Here is a 19,338-nt window from a genome sequence, read left to right on the forward strand (position 1 = left end):
AAGCTCTTGGGAATAAATTACAGATGCTCTTTTACTTATGATGGGGTTACATCCAAATAAACTCATGGTAAAGTGAAAATATCATACAAAGTAAATACATTTAATACAGGTAACCTACCAAGTTTCATAGCTTAGCAACACAGTACACCGTGGAGTGTCAATTGTTTACACTTGTGATTGAGGGGCTGACTGGGAGCTGCAGCTACTGCTGCTGTCCAACATGGTGAAAGCGGATCATGCCGCATATTCCTAGCTGTGAAGATCCAAATTAAAATTGCAAAGTGCAGTTTCTACTGAATTCAAATTGCTTTAGCACCATTATAAAGTCAAAAATTATCAGTCCAAGTGTTATAAATCGGGGACCATCTGTATTCAATTGCAGGTATGGGATTCAAGGTTGGTCTAAAAGATATATAATTTATATACACACCAAAGATTCCATAAGACCTAAACAGAATAATTGCTATAGAATAGATTTATTATAACCTCAGAAACGTTAATGTCATTGAGACTTTCTTACTCATGAGGATGAAATTGTCCTCCCAAACTATCTACCTATCCTTCGAATTGTGTGAGGACCATACACATGCATGCTTGAATGAGCAATTTTTCTAAGTTAAACATATTATCAGTTTAGCTTTGAAAACATTGAGTTTGATATCATCTCCTTAGAACTGGAAGCCAAACCTTAGAAGAGTACAAGAAGATGGGGATGGGATGGGGACTTGGTGGAAGGAAAAGGGTAGATAGAAACCAACAAGACTGAAGAGAAACATGGAGATCACAAGTCACAAAGGGTGGACAAGTGAGAATGCATGGAACGCAGGGAGAGTGAGTCCCAGAGCAAAGCTGTGGCTTTGGCAACAAGGAGGAAATGATTACAAGAAGAATTGGACTGGGGAATGCAGGTGGGGTAAAATCTGGAAGGAATTATAAAAGGAAATTCCAAAATACTTGACCCTGAAAATTTTGTAGGCAAATAATTCTTGTTCAGTGTGTCAAATTTTTAATTTAATGCTTTTGAGTTAAGTACTTGTTGCTATAATAACAATAGTAACAAATTATATAATGAAGTCTTAGGTGCCAAATACTTGGTCCAATCATTATGTACATTCTCTGATAATCCTCACAACCACCACATGTTGTAGTTACTAGTATTCCTATTCTGTATGTGAAGAAACTTAAAAACACACCAAGACATAGGCAGTAGGAACTAGACAAAAATCCAGACATTAAAATCAACTAGTCTAATTTCTGTGCAAAACCAGAATAATGAGCAAAGGAATAAAGTGACAGCATGTGAGTAAGTAAAGCAAATTTTATAGCCAATTTTTGTTTTATTAATTTATAGCATGTCATCTTTGAGACTGGTTCTTAAAGAAGGAATTGCTGTAGATACATCTATCAGACTAAAAAATTCCATTAGAAATTGCTTGAAAAATATTCCCTTAAAATTGGGAGTGTATAAAGATGTTTCAGTCATCTGGGCTTGGTTTTATCACTCTGAGATTGAACATATTCTTGATGGATGAGAAGTGAGGAGAAATTACACAAGAACTGAGCTTCAGGGAGAAAGTTAAGAATGGTCTCAACATGCAGAGAAAGATTGGGCTTTGCTAATAAATGCTTTATTATTATAAGTGATTTTTAGTATAATTGGACTTCAACAGGAATGGTTCTTTAATTTATGACTAGAATGTGAAAGAAAAGTTCACTGTTAACATATGTACTCACAAAACATGTGTATTCTTCCAGCAGCAAAAGTCAAGGTCATTTAAATAGTTGAACATAGAACCCAAGGGTTATGTCTCTAGCATGGTCCCCATCTCCATCCCCTAACGTGTAACATACTTGGACATGAGGATTCAATGTCTGTAGATACACCAATGAGAGAACATGGACAGAGACCAGAGCTCAGTGGAAAATCTCAAGACTGGGAGCAGTTCTGGAGGGCCCTCTGGTCTGGGATCTTTTCCTTGCCCTCTTTCGCACCACCACTCCCATATACAAAACCTCCTTTCCTGTTGTAAAAAAGAAATTTCATTATAGAAGCCTTAGAAGTATGGTAAGGAAGGGTCTTGAGAATTTAAATGAATCAGATTCTGAATTTCTCTCTTCTCATTCCACGTGAGATAAGTCTTTACCTGCATTATTACACTTAATTGGTAAATGATTACAATGTAGATATTTTAAATATTTTAATTATTTATTTTTGAGGTAACATTTTATGTTACATGATAGTCAAAGGCTTAATGGCTCTGATAAATAAAGTGTTCAGCAAATAAAATAAATAAATAAAAATGTCAGCAGGAAAATAGGCAATGGCTTAAGCCCTGATCAAGTAAAAAAAGATGCTCAACTTCATTAAGAAGCATTTTTAAATAATCACAAAATCATTAGTGCTGTAGTAACATATAATTCCTATCAACTTGTTCAGCAAAAACTTAAAGCAAAATTAGGTAACACACTGTATTTGCAACAAAACTGATATACACACAATCATTTCTTTTTTCTAAGTTTTTTTTTTTTTTTTTGAATTTTAGCTCCCACTTATAAGTGCATCATGTGGAATTTGTCTTTCTGTGTCTGGCTTATTTTACTCAAAGTAATGTCATCTAATTCCAGCAATTTTGCTGCATTTGCAAAATAGAGTTTTCTTTCTCTTCCGTTTTCCTTCTTTTCTAACATATGAAGAAAAAAGACTATCTAGATTAAGTATATTGCCCAAGTTCACAGAACTGAGAAATTTCTAACATAAGATGTGACCCAGGGCCGGTGCGATGGCGTAGTGGGTAAAGCCACTGCCTGCGGTATTGGCATCCCATATGGGCGCCGGTTCAAGTCCTGGCTGTTCCACTTCCGATCTGGCTCTCTGCTATGGCCTGGGAAAGCAGTAGAAAATGGCCCAAGTCCCTGGGCCCCTGCACTTATGTGGGAGACCTGGAGGAATCTTCTGGCTACTGGCTTCGGATCGGTGCAGCTCCAGCCATTGTGGCCATCTGGGGAGTTGGAATGACCTCTCTCCTCTCTCTCTCTCCGCCTCTGCCTCTGCCTCTCTGTAACTTTGCCTTTCAATTAAATAAATCTTTTTTTTTTTTTTTTTAAAGATGTGACCCAAACCTTGTCTGATTCCACAAGTAATGCTATTTTCATTCAAGTTTGAACTACCCTTGTATGAATAGTTCAACTTGTGTGGCCTCACAAAGGTAGATCTTTACTGTAACTTTGATGTAGAAAGGAAATGAAAACATATATATCTATATTATTTTTGCATTTGAAGTATGTCTACAAGATATATGTGAGCTCTGTCAGCCACATGAAGGTTTGCTTTGTCCATCCACACTGCTTTCCAGGGCTAAGTATTTTGTCATTTAGGAAAGGTGTTTCTCCCTAGCTCAAGGAACCACTTAAGTAAGTCTGAAAAAGTCCCCTTACTTAATAATGCCCTTGTGCTCTGGGTCTATTAATTCACTTCCCCCAGCCGATCAGTTTTCTGTTCCAAGAGATTAATTTCTTTACCTTGCCACACTAAAGGATTAAGGCTCACAGCGTATAAATAGTTCTCTTTACTTCAGCCCCAAAGGTTTGTAGTGAGGATTAATGAGATGATGCTTAAAATTGCATTTGGAGCTCCTTGGTCAAAAGGCACTTTATAGTTCATTGTGTAGGCCCATCCATCACTTACAAGTGGGCAAACATTGTAGAGGCCTTTGGGTGGCACACCACCTCCCTCTTTGGCTCTAAGAGTTGGTCTGGGTCAGTGCCAGGAAAGTGGCCAAGCTTGGAGTCTCCCTGGGTTGCTTTTCTTTAGAATCATGTATTTGTTTGAAATTCACAAAGTGTTCTTTGGGGGCAGAGACATGGCAAGGACCTCTTAACTGCCATACTACTTGAGCCTACCCACATCGATTTTCTTTTGCCTATGGCTCCAGTACACAGTCTTCAGTCTTTGACTGCTCATTAGACCCATGGTCTCATTTTTTAGTGTCACCAAAGCAATAAAGGAAACTTTTTCTTGCTTTATTCCAGGGCTGTAAACCAAATGCAAACATTCCTCTGGCATTAATTTTGCACAGATGAATGTTGTTACGATATTCCTATTAGCAAGTTCACGTGCTTGACAACATCTCAGGTGGTATTAATGGTCCACCTGCAAGAAAGCGTTTTCTGCCAGCCTACTGCAAATTGCCAGAACCTTTAAGCCACTCTTTCTCAGCTGAGCCGCAGTATGTCATCATTACCTATGGCTGGACCAAGAAATCCCATTTGTCAATGCCTGAATTGCTCTTTCACTTTCAGTAGCTTTAGAAACCCACTTTATTTTGGAAATGGCGTTAGCTGAATATATTTTAAAAGATACAGAAATATACAAAGCAATATCTGGGAGACTTAGGATACATGTAGGTTGTTTTACTGTGGTTTGTTGATCTTTGCAGCAAAACCTTTGTGATATCAAATGGGATATGACTTTTCTGAATGAAGGTCTGATAAGATTCGGAGACTTGGGAGACCACCTTGCTTCCCTTTGACCATTACAAAAGACTTGAAATATATTAAGTGTTTAAATTACTAGAATGTCTTTCATAGGTGGCTTTATAAAAACTGTACCTCCCCTTATTTTATACTAGGCTCTCTGATAAAATGGGAACAAGAGAAAACTGAGGCTAAGTGACCTGGCCAAGGTCACATAGTTCCTAAATGATGAAGTTAGAGTTTGAAGTCATCTTGGTCTCCAAAACCCATGGTCTTAATTTTTATACTGTATTGATTATGGCCATGAGGAAAGTAATATAACTTCTAATGAATAAGGCTTGTATTTAGACTGATAAATGTAGGTATAATGTTGTGAACATTATTTTCTGTGTTATACAAGAGTTCTACTTTCAGTTCTTCACTTGAAAGAATTAACACTCCTTTGGACTGTTAACAAATTTCAAGTTCTCACCTTAAATAGAGATAGATATATATTGGGTACCTATTCAAGAGTCAGTGTAATTTCTTTGTCTTATTATTTTCTGCCTCCTTTTCTTTATCTCTTAAATAGATTCACACAAATTTGGGGAAAGTGAGGTAGTTCTATGTTAATGTTGGAGCTATGTATATGAACCAGTTGGGCCTTAGCAGTTTCACCTCTGAGTACTCTGTTCCTCACAATGTCGTCATTCAACAGTGCATGTTTTACAAGTCTCCAGGAGTTGAAATATTTAATAATAGAGCCAATAGTTCAAATGAAAATGACAATAGGAGGCCAGTTGTATAAAAATTTCAATTCCTCTTTAAAAAATTGGTGCATTCAAAGACAGACACATATAAATGTATTTTATCTAGAATAAAATTGTACTTTTTTCTCCAAAATCTAGTTTCATGTGAGTATTAGATCTATATAAGCAATTTAAGAACTATTTATTTGAAGACCACTTCACGCAACTTATAGATCTCTCAGCGTGGTTAAGATCGGCTGTCATTAGTTTTTTTTTTGGTCTAATTAGTAATGCACATATGCCTCCTTTTAATGACATTATGACATTACTGTTCATAAGGCCATATTTCTGAGTACAACTTCACTTTCTGTTAAAGAATAGATTTCATTCTTTATTTAAATTTTCATACTGGTTGCTATATGAAATGTACAATGAATGTCATTAAGGACTTGCTAAGAGTGTGTATGAATTTAATGAGATTTGTTCAGCTTTCAGAGTAGTCCTGCGTATTCATTCTTATACTTAGAAGGTTGTTTGCTCTTCAGTGGGTGTAGCAAATAGAGCGCGAGGTGAATGAACTCATTCTCATGCACATGTTTCTAAAACAGCTCTGACTAATGTTTGATATAACTTAAAATAAAAACCAACAGGAACATGAAAAGAGACTAAGCACAATGTTAATGTGGCAGTTTAAACCGGTTTGGTTTTCCACATCACCTTCCATCTTTCACAACTTTAAGCAGTATGCAAGATCACTGTCCTCAATGCCAGATGTTCTCAACCTGGTGTGGAAAACGTAAAACTTTTTTCTAAATGTCTTTAAAGCTGAGGTGGAGAAGAATGACTCTGTTTTGCCTTCAGAAAGGTCAAAGGTTGAATTGTGGCTATGCTGTCCTCCCACCATGTCACTTAGTGGTTATCCAACACTGTGATCTTTTCTTCAAGACTGTGCCATTGTATAAGATAAGGGCTTAAGTTGATGGGAAAGCCTATTCTTTATAAATATTAATCTGTATTTATTACAGAGAGAGACACATAGAGACAAAAACAGAATGAGAAAGTGAGCTTCTGTCAGTGTTCACTATTGGAAAGGGAGTCGACGATAGATACAAGGATGCTTCAGAGGTCCTTGAGCCCTATGTATTTGGAGGAAGTAAACAAATACAGCTACTTAATTAATATAAAATTCTGGAAATTTGGAATTTCATTTTTTTCTGATTTTGTCCTGCCTATATAGCTTTATATTTGCTGTTGACTTGACTAATGTCTTCCACAGTAAGTAGAATGAAGGTCATTACCATAGGACTATTTAATATTGTAGTCAGTAATGATAGATACAGAAAATGCGAAGTAATAGAACAAGTTCGAGGTGAATGTGTCACAATCCAATGACCATTTCTCAGTAGAGTATTCTTTTGTGGCTAAAACTCTGAAGGATGAATGGCACACATTATGGTAACTATCACCTGTTGGGAAGATCTAAAGATGTAGGTTCTTCTCAGAAAAGCACAAAGTCCTTTTACTATGAAAGAATCTGAAAATTTACCCAACTTTATTTTGGATTAATAGAGTTCTCACTATCCAGATACACCAGTGAGGACTATTATAATGACTGCTAATTGGTAGCTATGTTAACATGAATAACCACATTCTTTCACTATGGTCTAATTGAGGCACCAAGAAGTTAAATTGCCTTCCACTGTCCCTCCTTGCCTGCCCCTTTCTTTTATTTTCTCTGAGAAGTGATACTTTGAGAAAAACTTTAAATTATGCATTGCAATCCCAAACTGTTAATTGTTCTTTCTATTCATTGCATGATACCTTTTGATATGTTACCATGTTATGCTTTGTGCAAGCCAGATAGGGAGGGTCTCATAATGTAGACCGGAAGCAGAATCGCTTGATGACTCTTCCATGGGAATTGTTTTGTTGTTTCACATACAAATCCCTGGGTAGTGAAGATAATGAGTCAGCTTCTGAGAATAATTTGTTCCCAGGAGAAGTGAACAGGAAAGCTTGCAAATATCTCTGATTATTACTTTTTTCTATCCTAATGCTCCCACCCATTGAACACAGGTTCTACTTCAGTCAGATGTGGAATTTTCTCAGTCAATAATAACTCCTATATAGAGACATTCCTATGATTAAAATGCCACGGCATGCCTCCCTTCACATGATCTGACACCATATTCAAACTTTATATCCCTTATGGCTTTCAGGCTTCTTTATAGATTGCTTCCAAACCACCTGTTTAAGGATTTGTATTTCATTTTTTTTAATATTGGTTATTTGCTATGAAGTTCCCCATTATGAATCAAGGCTAGGAATCAAAAGTAATGAATTCCAGTTCACTACTTTCTGGTAGAGCCATGTGAGGTTGGTTGGTGAGATAGAACAGTCCCCGAAGCATGGCTTCATTATTTTGTTACATGAAGCATATTCGTTAAGGGTGTATCTCCACAACATTACTTTCCAAGTTTGTCCTAATTAGAGAAACCATCCAGGGGTGATTTAACAGTTATGGAAGGAAAAAGGAGGCATGTTAGCAGTTAAATGCATTATGTTTGAGCCTTGAAGCTAATGAGATAGATATTTTATGCTTAGAAGAAGTATCCCTAACCAGCTTGATGAATGAATGCTTATTTGGGAAGGTTCTCTCACAAGAAGGTACAGGAGAGGGATTATGTAAATACTCAAAGTCAGCATTTTGTAGTAGCAATAAAATGTAGGTGTTCAAAAGTCTATATATGCTATATCACTGTACTTATAATTACATTTATTTTCTAGATATTTTCATTGAAATTCTCTTTTTTTAAATAAGACAAGACTGGGGAAAGAAGATCAAAAGAGCTATCTGTAGTACTCTACCTGTTTCACATAGGTATGTTATGTTAACATAGGAATGTTATGCCAAGCCCACATTAGTGGAATAAGAATATCTTTTGGACATCAGGGCTTAAATAATTTTCTTTCACTTCTTTCTGCCATAAGTAGGAGTTGTCAAAACTTGATAAGAAAATAAGGAAGGCTATGCCCCAATTAGACTGACGAAGACACAGTAGAGTAATAGTGGAGCATGCATAAATGAGGAGCTCAGGGGTTCCTAGCCCATGTGAAGCTATTCTGGCAGGTAACTTACTCTTAGGTCAAGGAGAACATTTGTGTCTCAACTGGCCCAATTAAGGAGTAATTGGAATAAGATGGACAGTGACACCAAACCTATAAATGGTCACACCTCTTTCTGATTCCCATTCCATCCTGCCTTGCCGAAGCATGATGGAGCACTGCATAGCTCGGATCAACCTGTCTAGGAACCACTCGGTTCAGACTCGAGTGCCTTCGACTCCACCTCTACTAAAGATAAATTGATATCTAGCTCTAAAATCTTCATAAAACAAACCAAAACCTAGGATGTTTTTGAATGACATATTGACTTTTCAGATTGTTCTTTAAGCTGTTTTTTAAACTTTAAAGGCAACACTGATAATGAACGCTTCCAAATGGTAAAACAGAAAATCCCCTTCAAATATAACCGGCCAGTAGAGGAGTGGCTGCAAGAAAAAGGTAACCGTCATTAAAACTTTCATTTTAAAATCATTTGATTCTAAACCCTCATTTTTAAAGCCTGCAAATAAATGTTCCTTAAATGATAATCGCCTGCTGCATAAATGACTGTTTTAATTTTCATTATAATTTGTGTCAGCTTCCACTTGCCATATGTTGATAAATCATGCTATAATACATTGCCATTAAAATACAGTTAAAGGGACTAACATCTAGCTTGCTCTCAATGTGACAACTTCAAACAAGAAATTCCAGGGACCTCTAAAAAGAGAAATGTATTATGGCAATTTAACCACTGCATGACTTTAATTGTTAATTTGTTTTAAATTACCTCTTAGTCCAAAGCTTTCTAAGGAAATTCCAAAAATTACTTTTAAAACTTACATCTTTTGAGGCTGTTTTGGCTTTACTGTCTGAATATGGCTAACAAAAAAAAAAAATTCATAGATTGACTTTTGTAATTTAAACGGCTTAAAACAAATGTTATAAAGGGAGCAGTATATTTTTTAACATTTGTTTTGTAACAGAAAAGAATGAGAAAAATGAATTTTGCCTTTAAATTCAAACCTACGGAGGCAAAAGTATCTTATAAGATACTAGTTGTCTTCTGGTGGTCAACCTAAGCTAAAACAAGACAAAAGAAACTCACACTTAGGTTGTATGTTTGATATATTATGCAACAAAAGTGTGAGTGGTTAAGACAATTAGCTGGAAAGAGAAAGGCTCATGAAAAGCAAACCAGCAGTTTCTGATTTGCTGGAGCAAACAGCCACTCTGTCAACAAAAGAGGGCAGCAGTTATGACTGAGTTTTCTGTGTGGCTTCGATTTGTGCAGATAGACTATTTTGCATTGGAGAACACTGTCTAAGAAACTACTTAATGTGTTCTTTCTTGAGCTACTGTGAGCTACTTCTGTCTCAAGACCTTAAGTAAGCTCTTAGCATTCGTAGGTAGCTGGTTAAGGTATATAGGAGCAGTTGGCTATATTACATATAACTTAAAAACAATGTACTCCTACTATTTGGAGTGAAGACTTTCGGATCCTGAAACATGGAAAATTATCACCAAGTCTTAACTGTATGCCCTGTTTTCAACTTAAGTGGTCTAATTAAAAATAAATTAACAATAACTCTAAAAAGCAAATAATTTTGTATAGTAAATCACCAATGCATAAAGTCCCTTTAACATTAAAGACAATGATTGCCTCACTTTTAAAAAGGAAAAGAAAAGTAGATGCATGTCTGAGTCTCATATGCCTGAGAGAACTTTTGTTTGTTTCTTTCAATTTTATGTTAATATTTATTTTTTTTCCATTGCCTTTTGAAGTATAAGCTTAATAGCATGCCAGGCATTTTCATTTGTATAAACCATTATAGAGTTATGAGTAGGTTTTAGTTTTCCTTATGATAGCCTCATTGTCATTCCTTTCCAGTGGAAGGATGCTTTCAAATACACAGGTTGCTGGGTTGGACAGGGGTTGGGGTGGTTGAGGTGGGTGAAAGGGAGGCATTCTAGTTTCTTGACGCACTGTATGTTTATACATGAATGGAATGTTGAAAATAATGACTTGTAAACTATGATTTCCATTGCATAGACTTTTTTTTTGTAATCTGGGCGAGTAACATCACTTTATTCTATTGCTTTACCTCTTCCTCTGCCTAGCTAACTTTCTCTTTAATGGAAATAGAAATTAGATACTAAAAGACCTTGCAAAACAGTGAGCACAAAGAGTTAAGATAGACAACAATTAGATGCCTTAGAAAGTAAAAATGCCTCCTTGTAGTTATTTTTGTCACTGGGGAAGAGTGCTGAGTCACAGCATTCCCAAGTCGTCTTTTTGGTTCTATCTACCATTGACTGAAAATTTCTGACCTTAAACAATCCAGTTAACCTCTTTATATCTCAGATTTCCCTTCTGAGGAGAGAAGAAATACAATCGCCAATTCCCTCAGGATGACCTGAGATTTAATTAATTAGTTTTTGTGCAGTGCTGACTGGAGATTTGCAGAGATTTAATTTAAGCAGTATGTGAGCTTGATGTACAAATGAGGTAGCAATTAATCACTTCCAAGAAGGTGGGTACCTAAAACAAAAATCAAAAGTAACCTGCTAAAAATCCCACACTACTGTGATCACCACATTTTGTATTGATGGTAGAACAACTCTTAGGTTGTATGTGTATAGATACAGATATAGGTATGATGAAAACTTGTCAAATAAGATTGGCCATAAGAAGTGACAATAATGAGATATGTATTGATTTTGAGAGATTGTGGGCAAATGATAAAAAGGGATTCCTTTTCTCCAGTCAGTCCTTGACATCTTTCAGAGGAACTGGGTAGTGTTGTCTATGTCACACTTGGGCACTAAGGCCTTTCCGGGCAAGACGGATCCGTCAGCTCAAGAACAAGATGACAGAAGCCTGAGTGTTCCACTGCACTTAGAGTAAATGCTGACTTTGCTGATGCGCAACTAACCCAAGATAGAGCTGAGAGGTTTGTGAAACAGAACAAATGTATATTTAGCTAGAAAGGGACTACAAACAAACAAAGTTGAAACAAAGACAAACCCCTTCCCATTCCCATCCCAACAGTGTCTTGTTTCCAATAAATGATTAATTTTATCTCTGGGAAAGCAGTGATGACTAGGAGAGGGATAATGGCTTAAATCTAACTGGATACTTGAGAAAGTTCATACAAAATTGAATTAAATGGAACATTTAAGTACAAAGAAATCTTAATCTATTTTTTTGTAATCCATATTTTCCATGAATTTTCTGATAACCCCTCATATAGCCCAGGAAACACATCTTGCCTTTGTAGATGCATTGTGTTAGTCTTGAACAAGCAAAGACCATTTTATGGAGTGAATTATGGTAGATGGAATGAAAGTGATCCATTATCTGTAGCCAGTTCATTTAGCTATGCATTTCAATTCTTTTTAATTTTTATGAATCAACACTACTGACAGAAAAATAGGATGAGAGACATTATAGAGGTTATCATGAATTACCTTGAAGAATATTAGACTATAAAACATATCTATAATGAAGATTAATACAACAGTTAACTGATCAGGTTAAGCAACCCCTAACTGACCACCAGTGCTGGAGCATCTATAAATGAAGAACTGGATAAATATTAAGATTTGCCAGCCAGCACTTTTTGCATGAAAGTGGTACCTTGGCATTGAGGCTATCTAGTGTAAGATATGGAGTTCATCTAGGTAATTCCTTTATGCAGTTTATTCTAATTTATCATGTAAAGCTCTAAAAAATGCAAATGGGAGGTTCCAGGAATATATATTCTCCCCTTTGAATATAAAATTTCACTGGTTTATAGCTGAGGATTCCAGAAAATGCTGTCATCAAAAATAAACACTAAAGAGATGTGAACTTCTTGTGTATTGTGAAAAAGCACAGAAACCAAATGATAGGCAATGATTCATGTGCACAGGTCATTGTAGGAATTGGTGGGCAAATAATGGCAATCTCCTGGATCTCTTTTGCTCATTCGATTTGTATCCAGACAATTCTGTTATCCTTAAGACCGGTAGGTCCCATTTTTTTACTTAAGAGATTTTTATGAAATACAGATCATTTCACTATAACAAAATTTTTTCACCGATGACCAACATGGTGTTTGAAGTCTCCACAGGGTTATGATGTTCAAATCATTATTGTTTAACTAGACCTAAAAATGTTGCCCAATGAGAAGAGTTGATGTGTTTCTGGAGTCCACTCTAGCAGATGAATTTCTCTTTCCCTGCTTCTTCCATTGCTCCCGTTACATACTGAGAAGACATTTCACATTACATACAGGAATTCTGGGATAGATAAACCTTGTGAATCCTTGAAGACCAAGTAATAGGCCGGCACCACGGCTCAATAGGCTAATCTTCCACCTGTGGCACCGGCACCCCGGGTTCTAGTCCTGGTCGGGGCGCCGGATTCTGTCCTGGTTGCCCCTCTTCCAGTCCAGCTCTCTGCTGTGGCCCGGGAGTACAGTGGAGGATGGCCCTAGTCATTGGGCCCTGTACTCGCATGGGAGACCAGGAGAAGCACCTGGCTCCTGGCTTCGGATCGGCGCGGTATGCCGGCTGCAGTGACCATTGGAGGGTGAACCAAAGGTAAAGGAAGACCTTTCTTTCTGTCTGTCTCTCACTGTCCACTCTGCCTGTCCAAAAAGACAACCAAGTAGCAAGTAGTAGTAGTAGGGGTTTGACCTCCTAAAGGCCAAACTTCACAAAACACTTCTATATGTATTTGAGATTATAGAGCAAAAACTGCAGTCTGTTAGAGATGTACTTTTTTATTAAGCAGATGAGAATAAAGGAAATTATCAAGTTATTTATAGCTAACATAATTCAGGTGGTTAGATGAATAAGTACAATGTTTGATCATTGAAGTAGAAAAAAATTCAGAAACTATATATTCCATTAATCTTTTTTTTCCCTATGGAAAAGCATAAGGCAGTAACCAGGAGAAATAACACTAAAGAATGCCTTAGTATATTGCTATTGATAAATTATAATAAGTTTTTAAAAGTTGTTTAGGATTTTTCTTGGAAAAATTTAGTGATTGAGAAAGACCTTCATAAGTGGAAAGAGTTGAGAGTACAATTAACTGAGTTTCACTGTTCTGAACTCTATTATGCCATGATTTCATTCTGATAGCTTCATGTATTAATATTTTCCAATTGAGAACTCCAAGTAAGATGATCTGACATTTTTCAGCACACTCATATATCTCTCTACTATCCATTGATTCTGAATGCCATCTTCCTCTCTCTCCCAGGCATTATCAATGCCTACTTATTTTCTTATCTTAAGGAATGATTTAGTTACATTTTAGTTGTGTGGTCATAATCCATCCCCCTTTTGAAATTAATACAGTACTGTATCTGTAATGATATTAAACAGTAATATATACACAGTGTCAGGTACTATGAAGATTTACAGGAAATGGTGTGTCTATTCACTAGAATGTTCATTTTCATAGCTGTGCAGTGAATCCAAGTCTATAAACTAGATTTCATTTTAGCTAATTTAATAAAATTATTAGACCTTTTTTTAAAAATTCAGTGCTATGAGTCACCTCACTGTGTTTTTGTTTGCTTTATATAATTATTTTTAGTCATCATTATGTTAACTTGTAGCTTAAAAAAATCAATGTAATAGTAATGTATGACTTATTCTATTGATCACCCTATTTGGGTGTTTCTTTGTCACTCATAATTATTTACCCAACAAGACTGCAAATCTTTGAATATTAAACCAGATTTCTTCAATCACTGAATAAAGAAATAAGAGACTTTATTCACCTTATCTATGATTTTCAGCTAGGCAGTGGAAGAGATAACCATTTTGAAATGTTACTTGCCAATGGCTGTATAGAAAGAAGTTTTGTTATGCGTTTTTCTCTCCTCAGTTGCTCAAGGGAGCCTGTTACGAAGCCTGGTTCATTCAGACCAGGTAAGGCTAAGAGGGAAAATGTATGGGAAATAATATTATTTCCTCCACCCAACCCACTAGGCCGGCAGTTAACCATCTTCAACACCCAGGCGCAAATAGCCATTGGTGGAAAGGACAAAGGACGACTCTTCCAAGGCCAACTCTCTGGGCTCTATTATGATGGTTTGAAAGTACTGAACATGGCGGCAGAGAACAACCCCAATATTAAAATCAATGGAAGTGTCCGGCTGGTAGGAGAAGTCCCATCAATCTTGGGAACAACACAGACAACCTCCATGCCACCAGAAATGTCTACCACTGTCATGGAAACCACCACTACAATGGCTACTACTACAACCCGCAAGAATCGCTCCACGGCCAGCATTCAGGTAAGCCCTTTGCTGAGTATAGCTGCTTCTTCATCTTTGTCTTTGAAACATTGATGTTGCAGCCAGTGATGTATGTGGTTCAAGAGTTTGAATCATTGGTTTGTAGGATGCTCGTAGTAATAAGACCCAGAGGTACAGAAAGATTAAGTCATTGCTGAAGAAGTTGGCAAAGTCTTGCAACATCCGTGAGGTGTTACTCCTGTGGTATTCATCACTGAAATGAGAACGCTGTTACTCAGAATGAGCAATGGGCTACATTTTCACCATGAAATACTCCCTCTTCTTGTTTGAGTATCTTTTCAAAGAGCAGAAAGGGAAAAGGGTGGAAAGGCGAATTTGATACAAACAAGGTTATATTCTGCTTCAATTCTATTCACATCCTGCAGATGGCTTTGCTAGAACATGAATTTTGTTCATTATTGAAGCCCCTGGATACCATTAATTCAAGGGCAATTGAAGCTAGAGGTCCGACTAATCCTTTTAAAATGCAGTCTTTGTGTTTACTATTAAGTCTTGATTAATCACTTGTCATTTTTTGGCCCATTTTGTTTCCTTTATATTTGACCAAGATACTAATTACATTAGAAAATTCGAAGGTTTGAATTTAGCTAGGCAGGAAGTCCTTAGTTTCGTGGTAAGGTTGCTGTTTCTCCACTTGAAAGTAATTATATCCAAGCTAAGGCTTAATACTTTGCTGACTCCCTTGGCATTTCATAAATCTAGTTAGTAGGGGGTAAGAGGTTAATCGAGTTATTAGACTTAAATGCTCTGGCATAAAATAAGACATTCCAATTGCTTGTGGGGAAATTACCCCTAGCCTAGTTACTGCTTGTGGAAAATTCTGTAGATCAGTACTTGTACTTCTGCTTCTAAGTTTTAAGGTATTATCCATAATTGAATCTTTTAATATCATCATTGTGTTGTTGCATTGTCTCCAATGGACATTGCAAACTTAAAGTCAATAATCAATTAAACCATCTATGTGTTCCCATCTTTCTGAATTAAGTTTATTTGAGCTAGGTGGAGGCAAATGTGTTGTCTTTTTTTTTCTCTTCTTTCATCAGAAATATGCAGACAGTTCCCTATATGACTTCATAGAACATTTTGAAACTATATGTGCTAATGATGTTATTAGCTCAATTTTATGTGTTTTCAAAACTAAGAACCTGACTGGCATAGCAGTTTTAGAATTGCTTGTGCTGTTCCATGCATTCCTATGCACATGTTCAAAAGGGGAAAAAAATAGCTCTTCTCTACTGGTATTCAAGCAATAACTCCTGACACCTCACTCTACTCACTGAAAAGAAGATAAAAGGCAATATATATTTCTATTATGACTCTCTGTAGCTCAGGAACAGATCTGTTGATTGTTGGTGAAAGGATAGTTCTGTTTGCACAGGTCTTGGCAGACTTGTTTTGTTTCTGTCAGAATATATTCTGCTAACTCTGTGGGAAGCAGAGGAGCAAATGGCTTCTTTTTTCATCAGAATGGCTGATTCTGTAGTCCCTTTGAAGGCCAAATTTTCAGTAACGGATGGAGCATTTAATGGTGCACAGGGATTTGGGGACTAAACCATGGTAGTTGTCTGGTTGTGGCTTTGCCTACTGCAGCAGATACATACATGGAAGCAAATTGGTGAGTTCCTAAATTCTTTCTATGAATTAAGAGAACTTCCAAAGAGTTCATTTCAAGTTGCAGAAGTCTTGCTAGCTATTTGACTCTGAATGTCAGAGTCATTCTAGAGGTGGTAGCTATCCAGGAATGCCCTCTGCAACAATCTCCCTCTGATCTGTGTTGCCTTTGCTTGGAGTCCATTAATAATTAGGTTATACTTCTATGCATTTCCTCTTCTATCTACTGAGGCTATACAAATGACATAGAAATCTGTGGACACTCTTTTGTTAAAGGGGGTATAAACACATACTCTTGATGGAAAGCCACCAGTTAGCAGAATTGATCAAATGAAGATGAAAGACTAAAAAATGTACTGCATTCTGTGTGAAAACTAACTAGAAGCAATTTCTTACTCTAATGGCTTTGAACTTGTTTTATTTGAAAGAGAAATGAAGAAAGAAAGACAAACAGGTGTCTTCCATCCTCTCATTCACTTCCCAAATGCCAGAAGAGCCAGGGCTGGGCCAGGCCAAACCCAGGCACTGCGACCTCTGTCCTGGTCTCCCACAAGGATGGCAGGGACTGAACTGCTTGAGCCATCACTGGCTGCCTGCCAGAGTGCACACCAGCAGGAAGGGGGAATCGGGAGTGGATCCAGGACTAAATACAGGCACTCTGATATGGGAGGCAGGTGTTCCAAGTACCAGTTTGGGGACTTTTTGTTTCTTATCTTTCCAGCTGGCTGTCAGAACTCTGTCCTGAACTTGGTAAAATCTCATTTCTCAGCTTACTCTGGTTTCAAGTACATTGGAGGACAATGTTAAACCTATGTTAGGTCTGGTGACCCACCACCTCCTTGTATTCTAACCAAGGTTTAGAATAATTCCCAGACCTGGTGACTTCATGTGAAAAAGGGGCAGTCTTAAAAGCATTAATCAATCTGTGAAATCTAGCTGACATTCTTGGATGGCAATGGCTTGTTAACACTCTGATCTGAAGGAGATACTTCAGAAAGGTCAGGAAAAAATAGGAGAGATTGAATTTCTTTCTTTTTTTCTTGAGGATTTATTTGTTTGAAAAATAGAGAAAGAGAGAGATACTTTCCATCTGCTGGCTCACTCCCCAAATGGCCAAAACATTCAGGGCTGGGCCACATCAAGGCCAGGAGCCAGGAGATTCCTCTGGGTCTCCCCATGTGAATGCAGGGCCCCAATCACTTGGGCCATGCTCTGTTGCTTTTCCAGGTACGTTAGCAGGGAGCGGGATTGGAAGTGGAACATCGGGGACTCGAACCAGCACCCATATGGGATGCCAACGCTGTGGGCTGAGGCTTAACTGTGATATCATACTTAAGGCATTTTCCAAATGATACTCTCTTCTGTCTTCCATTTATTTGATAACATTGTTAAACCACAGTTGGCCTAAAGCAAGACTCTTCTAGGAGAAAGAAAACACATGGGTTCAAATGTCTAAGAAGGATGGTCATTCAAAAATCTACTGGTTCATTCTTAAGGCATAATCTAGGAAGGCATCATTTGAGGAGTTAATTTCCGATGGACCTTGGCGGATGTTGATTTCAGATCAAAGGAGAGCTGAAGTGCTTTCACGGCTGCTTTTAACTGTATGTGAATGTGCACAAATAGATTTTGAGTAGTTCTCCAGTGCCCTAGTCTCCTAGAAGTAATTGATGCTTTGATCTTTCTGTTATTGCAGTTTCCTACAGATAGGATTGTAGAACTCCTTGTGAATGACATGCACTATATTAAATTACTCAGAAGCACAGTGCCCAAGCTACAGGTCTTGATCCTGTATTAAGAAGGATGCCCCATCCCCTGAACAACAAAAAATGTTAAGATGTGGGCTGAGAAAACAGGTGGGTGAGAGACAATTCCCAGATAAAGGTCTGGCACTTAGTTTGTGTTCAATAAACATTTATTGGATGGATGAATAAAAAAATAAGAAATTTTATTACTTACCTTGCAGTCACTTAACAGGAAGTGGCATAGCTTGGGGAAGGCTTTCCCTCAGGATGATCCAGGTGCTGTGGTTATTTTTTCTGGTGATAGAGTATAACAGAGTGATTTAACTTACGTACTTGGATCTATACTTCCTTTGTTTGAAGTCTAGTTAATACTTGTAATACCTAAGTAACTCTGGACAAGTCATGTAGGTTCCTGATAACCACTGATATGAAATAAACTTTCCCATAAGTTGGAGATAAATGATAACAACTATGTCACTAGAATTTAAAATGCTGTGAGTCAGACATTTGCCCAGGTTTAGTGAGGCAATTCCTCTGCCACCATGAAATTGTATCAGCTTAAAAAGTGGCTACTTTAGGGCTGGCGCCGTGGCTCACTAGGCTAATCCTCAACCTGCGGCGCTGGCACTCCAGGTTCTAGTCCCACTTGGGGTGCCAGATTCTGTCCCGTTTGCTCCTCTTCCAGGCCAGCTCTCTGCTGTGGCCTGGGAGTGCAGTGGAAGATGGCCCAGGTCCTTGGGTCCTGCACCCACATGGGAGACCAGGAGGAACCACCTGACTCCTGGCTTTGGATCGGCACTGCGCGCCAGCCGCAACGCGCCAGCCATAGTGGCGTAGTGGCTACTTGAGGGGTGAACCAACGGAAAAAGGAAGACCTTTCTCGCTCTCTTGCTCTCTCACACTCTCTCGCTCTAACTCTGCCTGTCAAGTGGCTACTTTAGTCAGAAGGATCTGGCTTCACACACACACCCTGTTGCTTGGTGAATTAACTGGAATGACTTACTCACTTGGTCCTTTCTTCCTCTCCATGTGATCTCTCCAGCAGAGTAGTTGGGCTGCTTTCGCTGAGGCTCCAGGCTCCCGGAGAATATTTCAAGGAACAGAAAGTGCAAGAGTGCTAGTTTTCTGTGGGCCCGGAGACATACAATATCACTTCTACCAAAATCTATTGGTCTGAGAAGTCAAAGAACTTTCCCAATCAGGGGAGGAAACATAAACGTTGTGTCTCATTAGGAGGAAATTTAAGTATTTGCAAGTAACTTAAGTCTGCCATGTTGGAAAAAAAAAGGAGGGGGGGGGGTGAAGGGTATGACAGCTGCCTATCATACATAATTGTTAGAAAGATAACACAGTAAG

General features: G+C 37.8%; 1 protein-coding gene across 44 annotated transcripts in view; it reads left to right on the plus strand.

Moving 5' to 3' along the window:
- The window catches only part of NRXN3 (neurexin 3), a 1,793,247-nt gene that overhangs the window by 1,626,188 nt on the left and 147,721 nt on the right, over positions 1–19,338 (plus strand). For 29 of the 44 annotated variants that reach the window (XM_089322450.1, XM_070065303.2, XM_089322455.1 and 26 more), the window contains 2 exons: positions 8,676–8,765; positions 14,298–14,605. In XM_089322450.1, coding sequence (XP_089178576.1) covers positions 8,676–8,765; positions 14,298–14,605 — 398 coding nt within the window. The remainder of the gene's footprint in view (positions 1–8,675; positions 8,766–14,297; positions 14,606–19,338) is intronic. The other 15 variants (XM_089322454.1, XM_051825975.3, XM_070065316.2 and 12 more) reach the window with 1 other exon arrangement.

The sequence above is a fragment of the Oryctolagus cuniculus genome, chromosome 20 (genome assembly GCF_051225735.1).
Source record: "Oryctolagus cuniculus isolate XC-2025 breed Fujian yellow rabbit chromosome 20, ASM5122573v1, whole genome shotgun sequence".
Lineage (NCBI taxonomy): Eukaryota > Metazoa > Chordata > Mammalia > Lagomorpha > Leporidae > Oryctolagus > Oryctolagus cuniculus.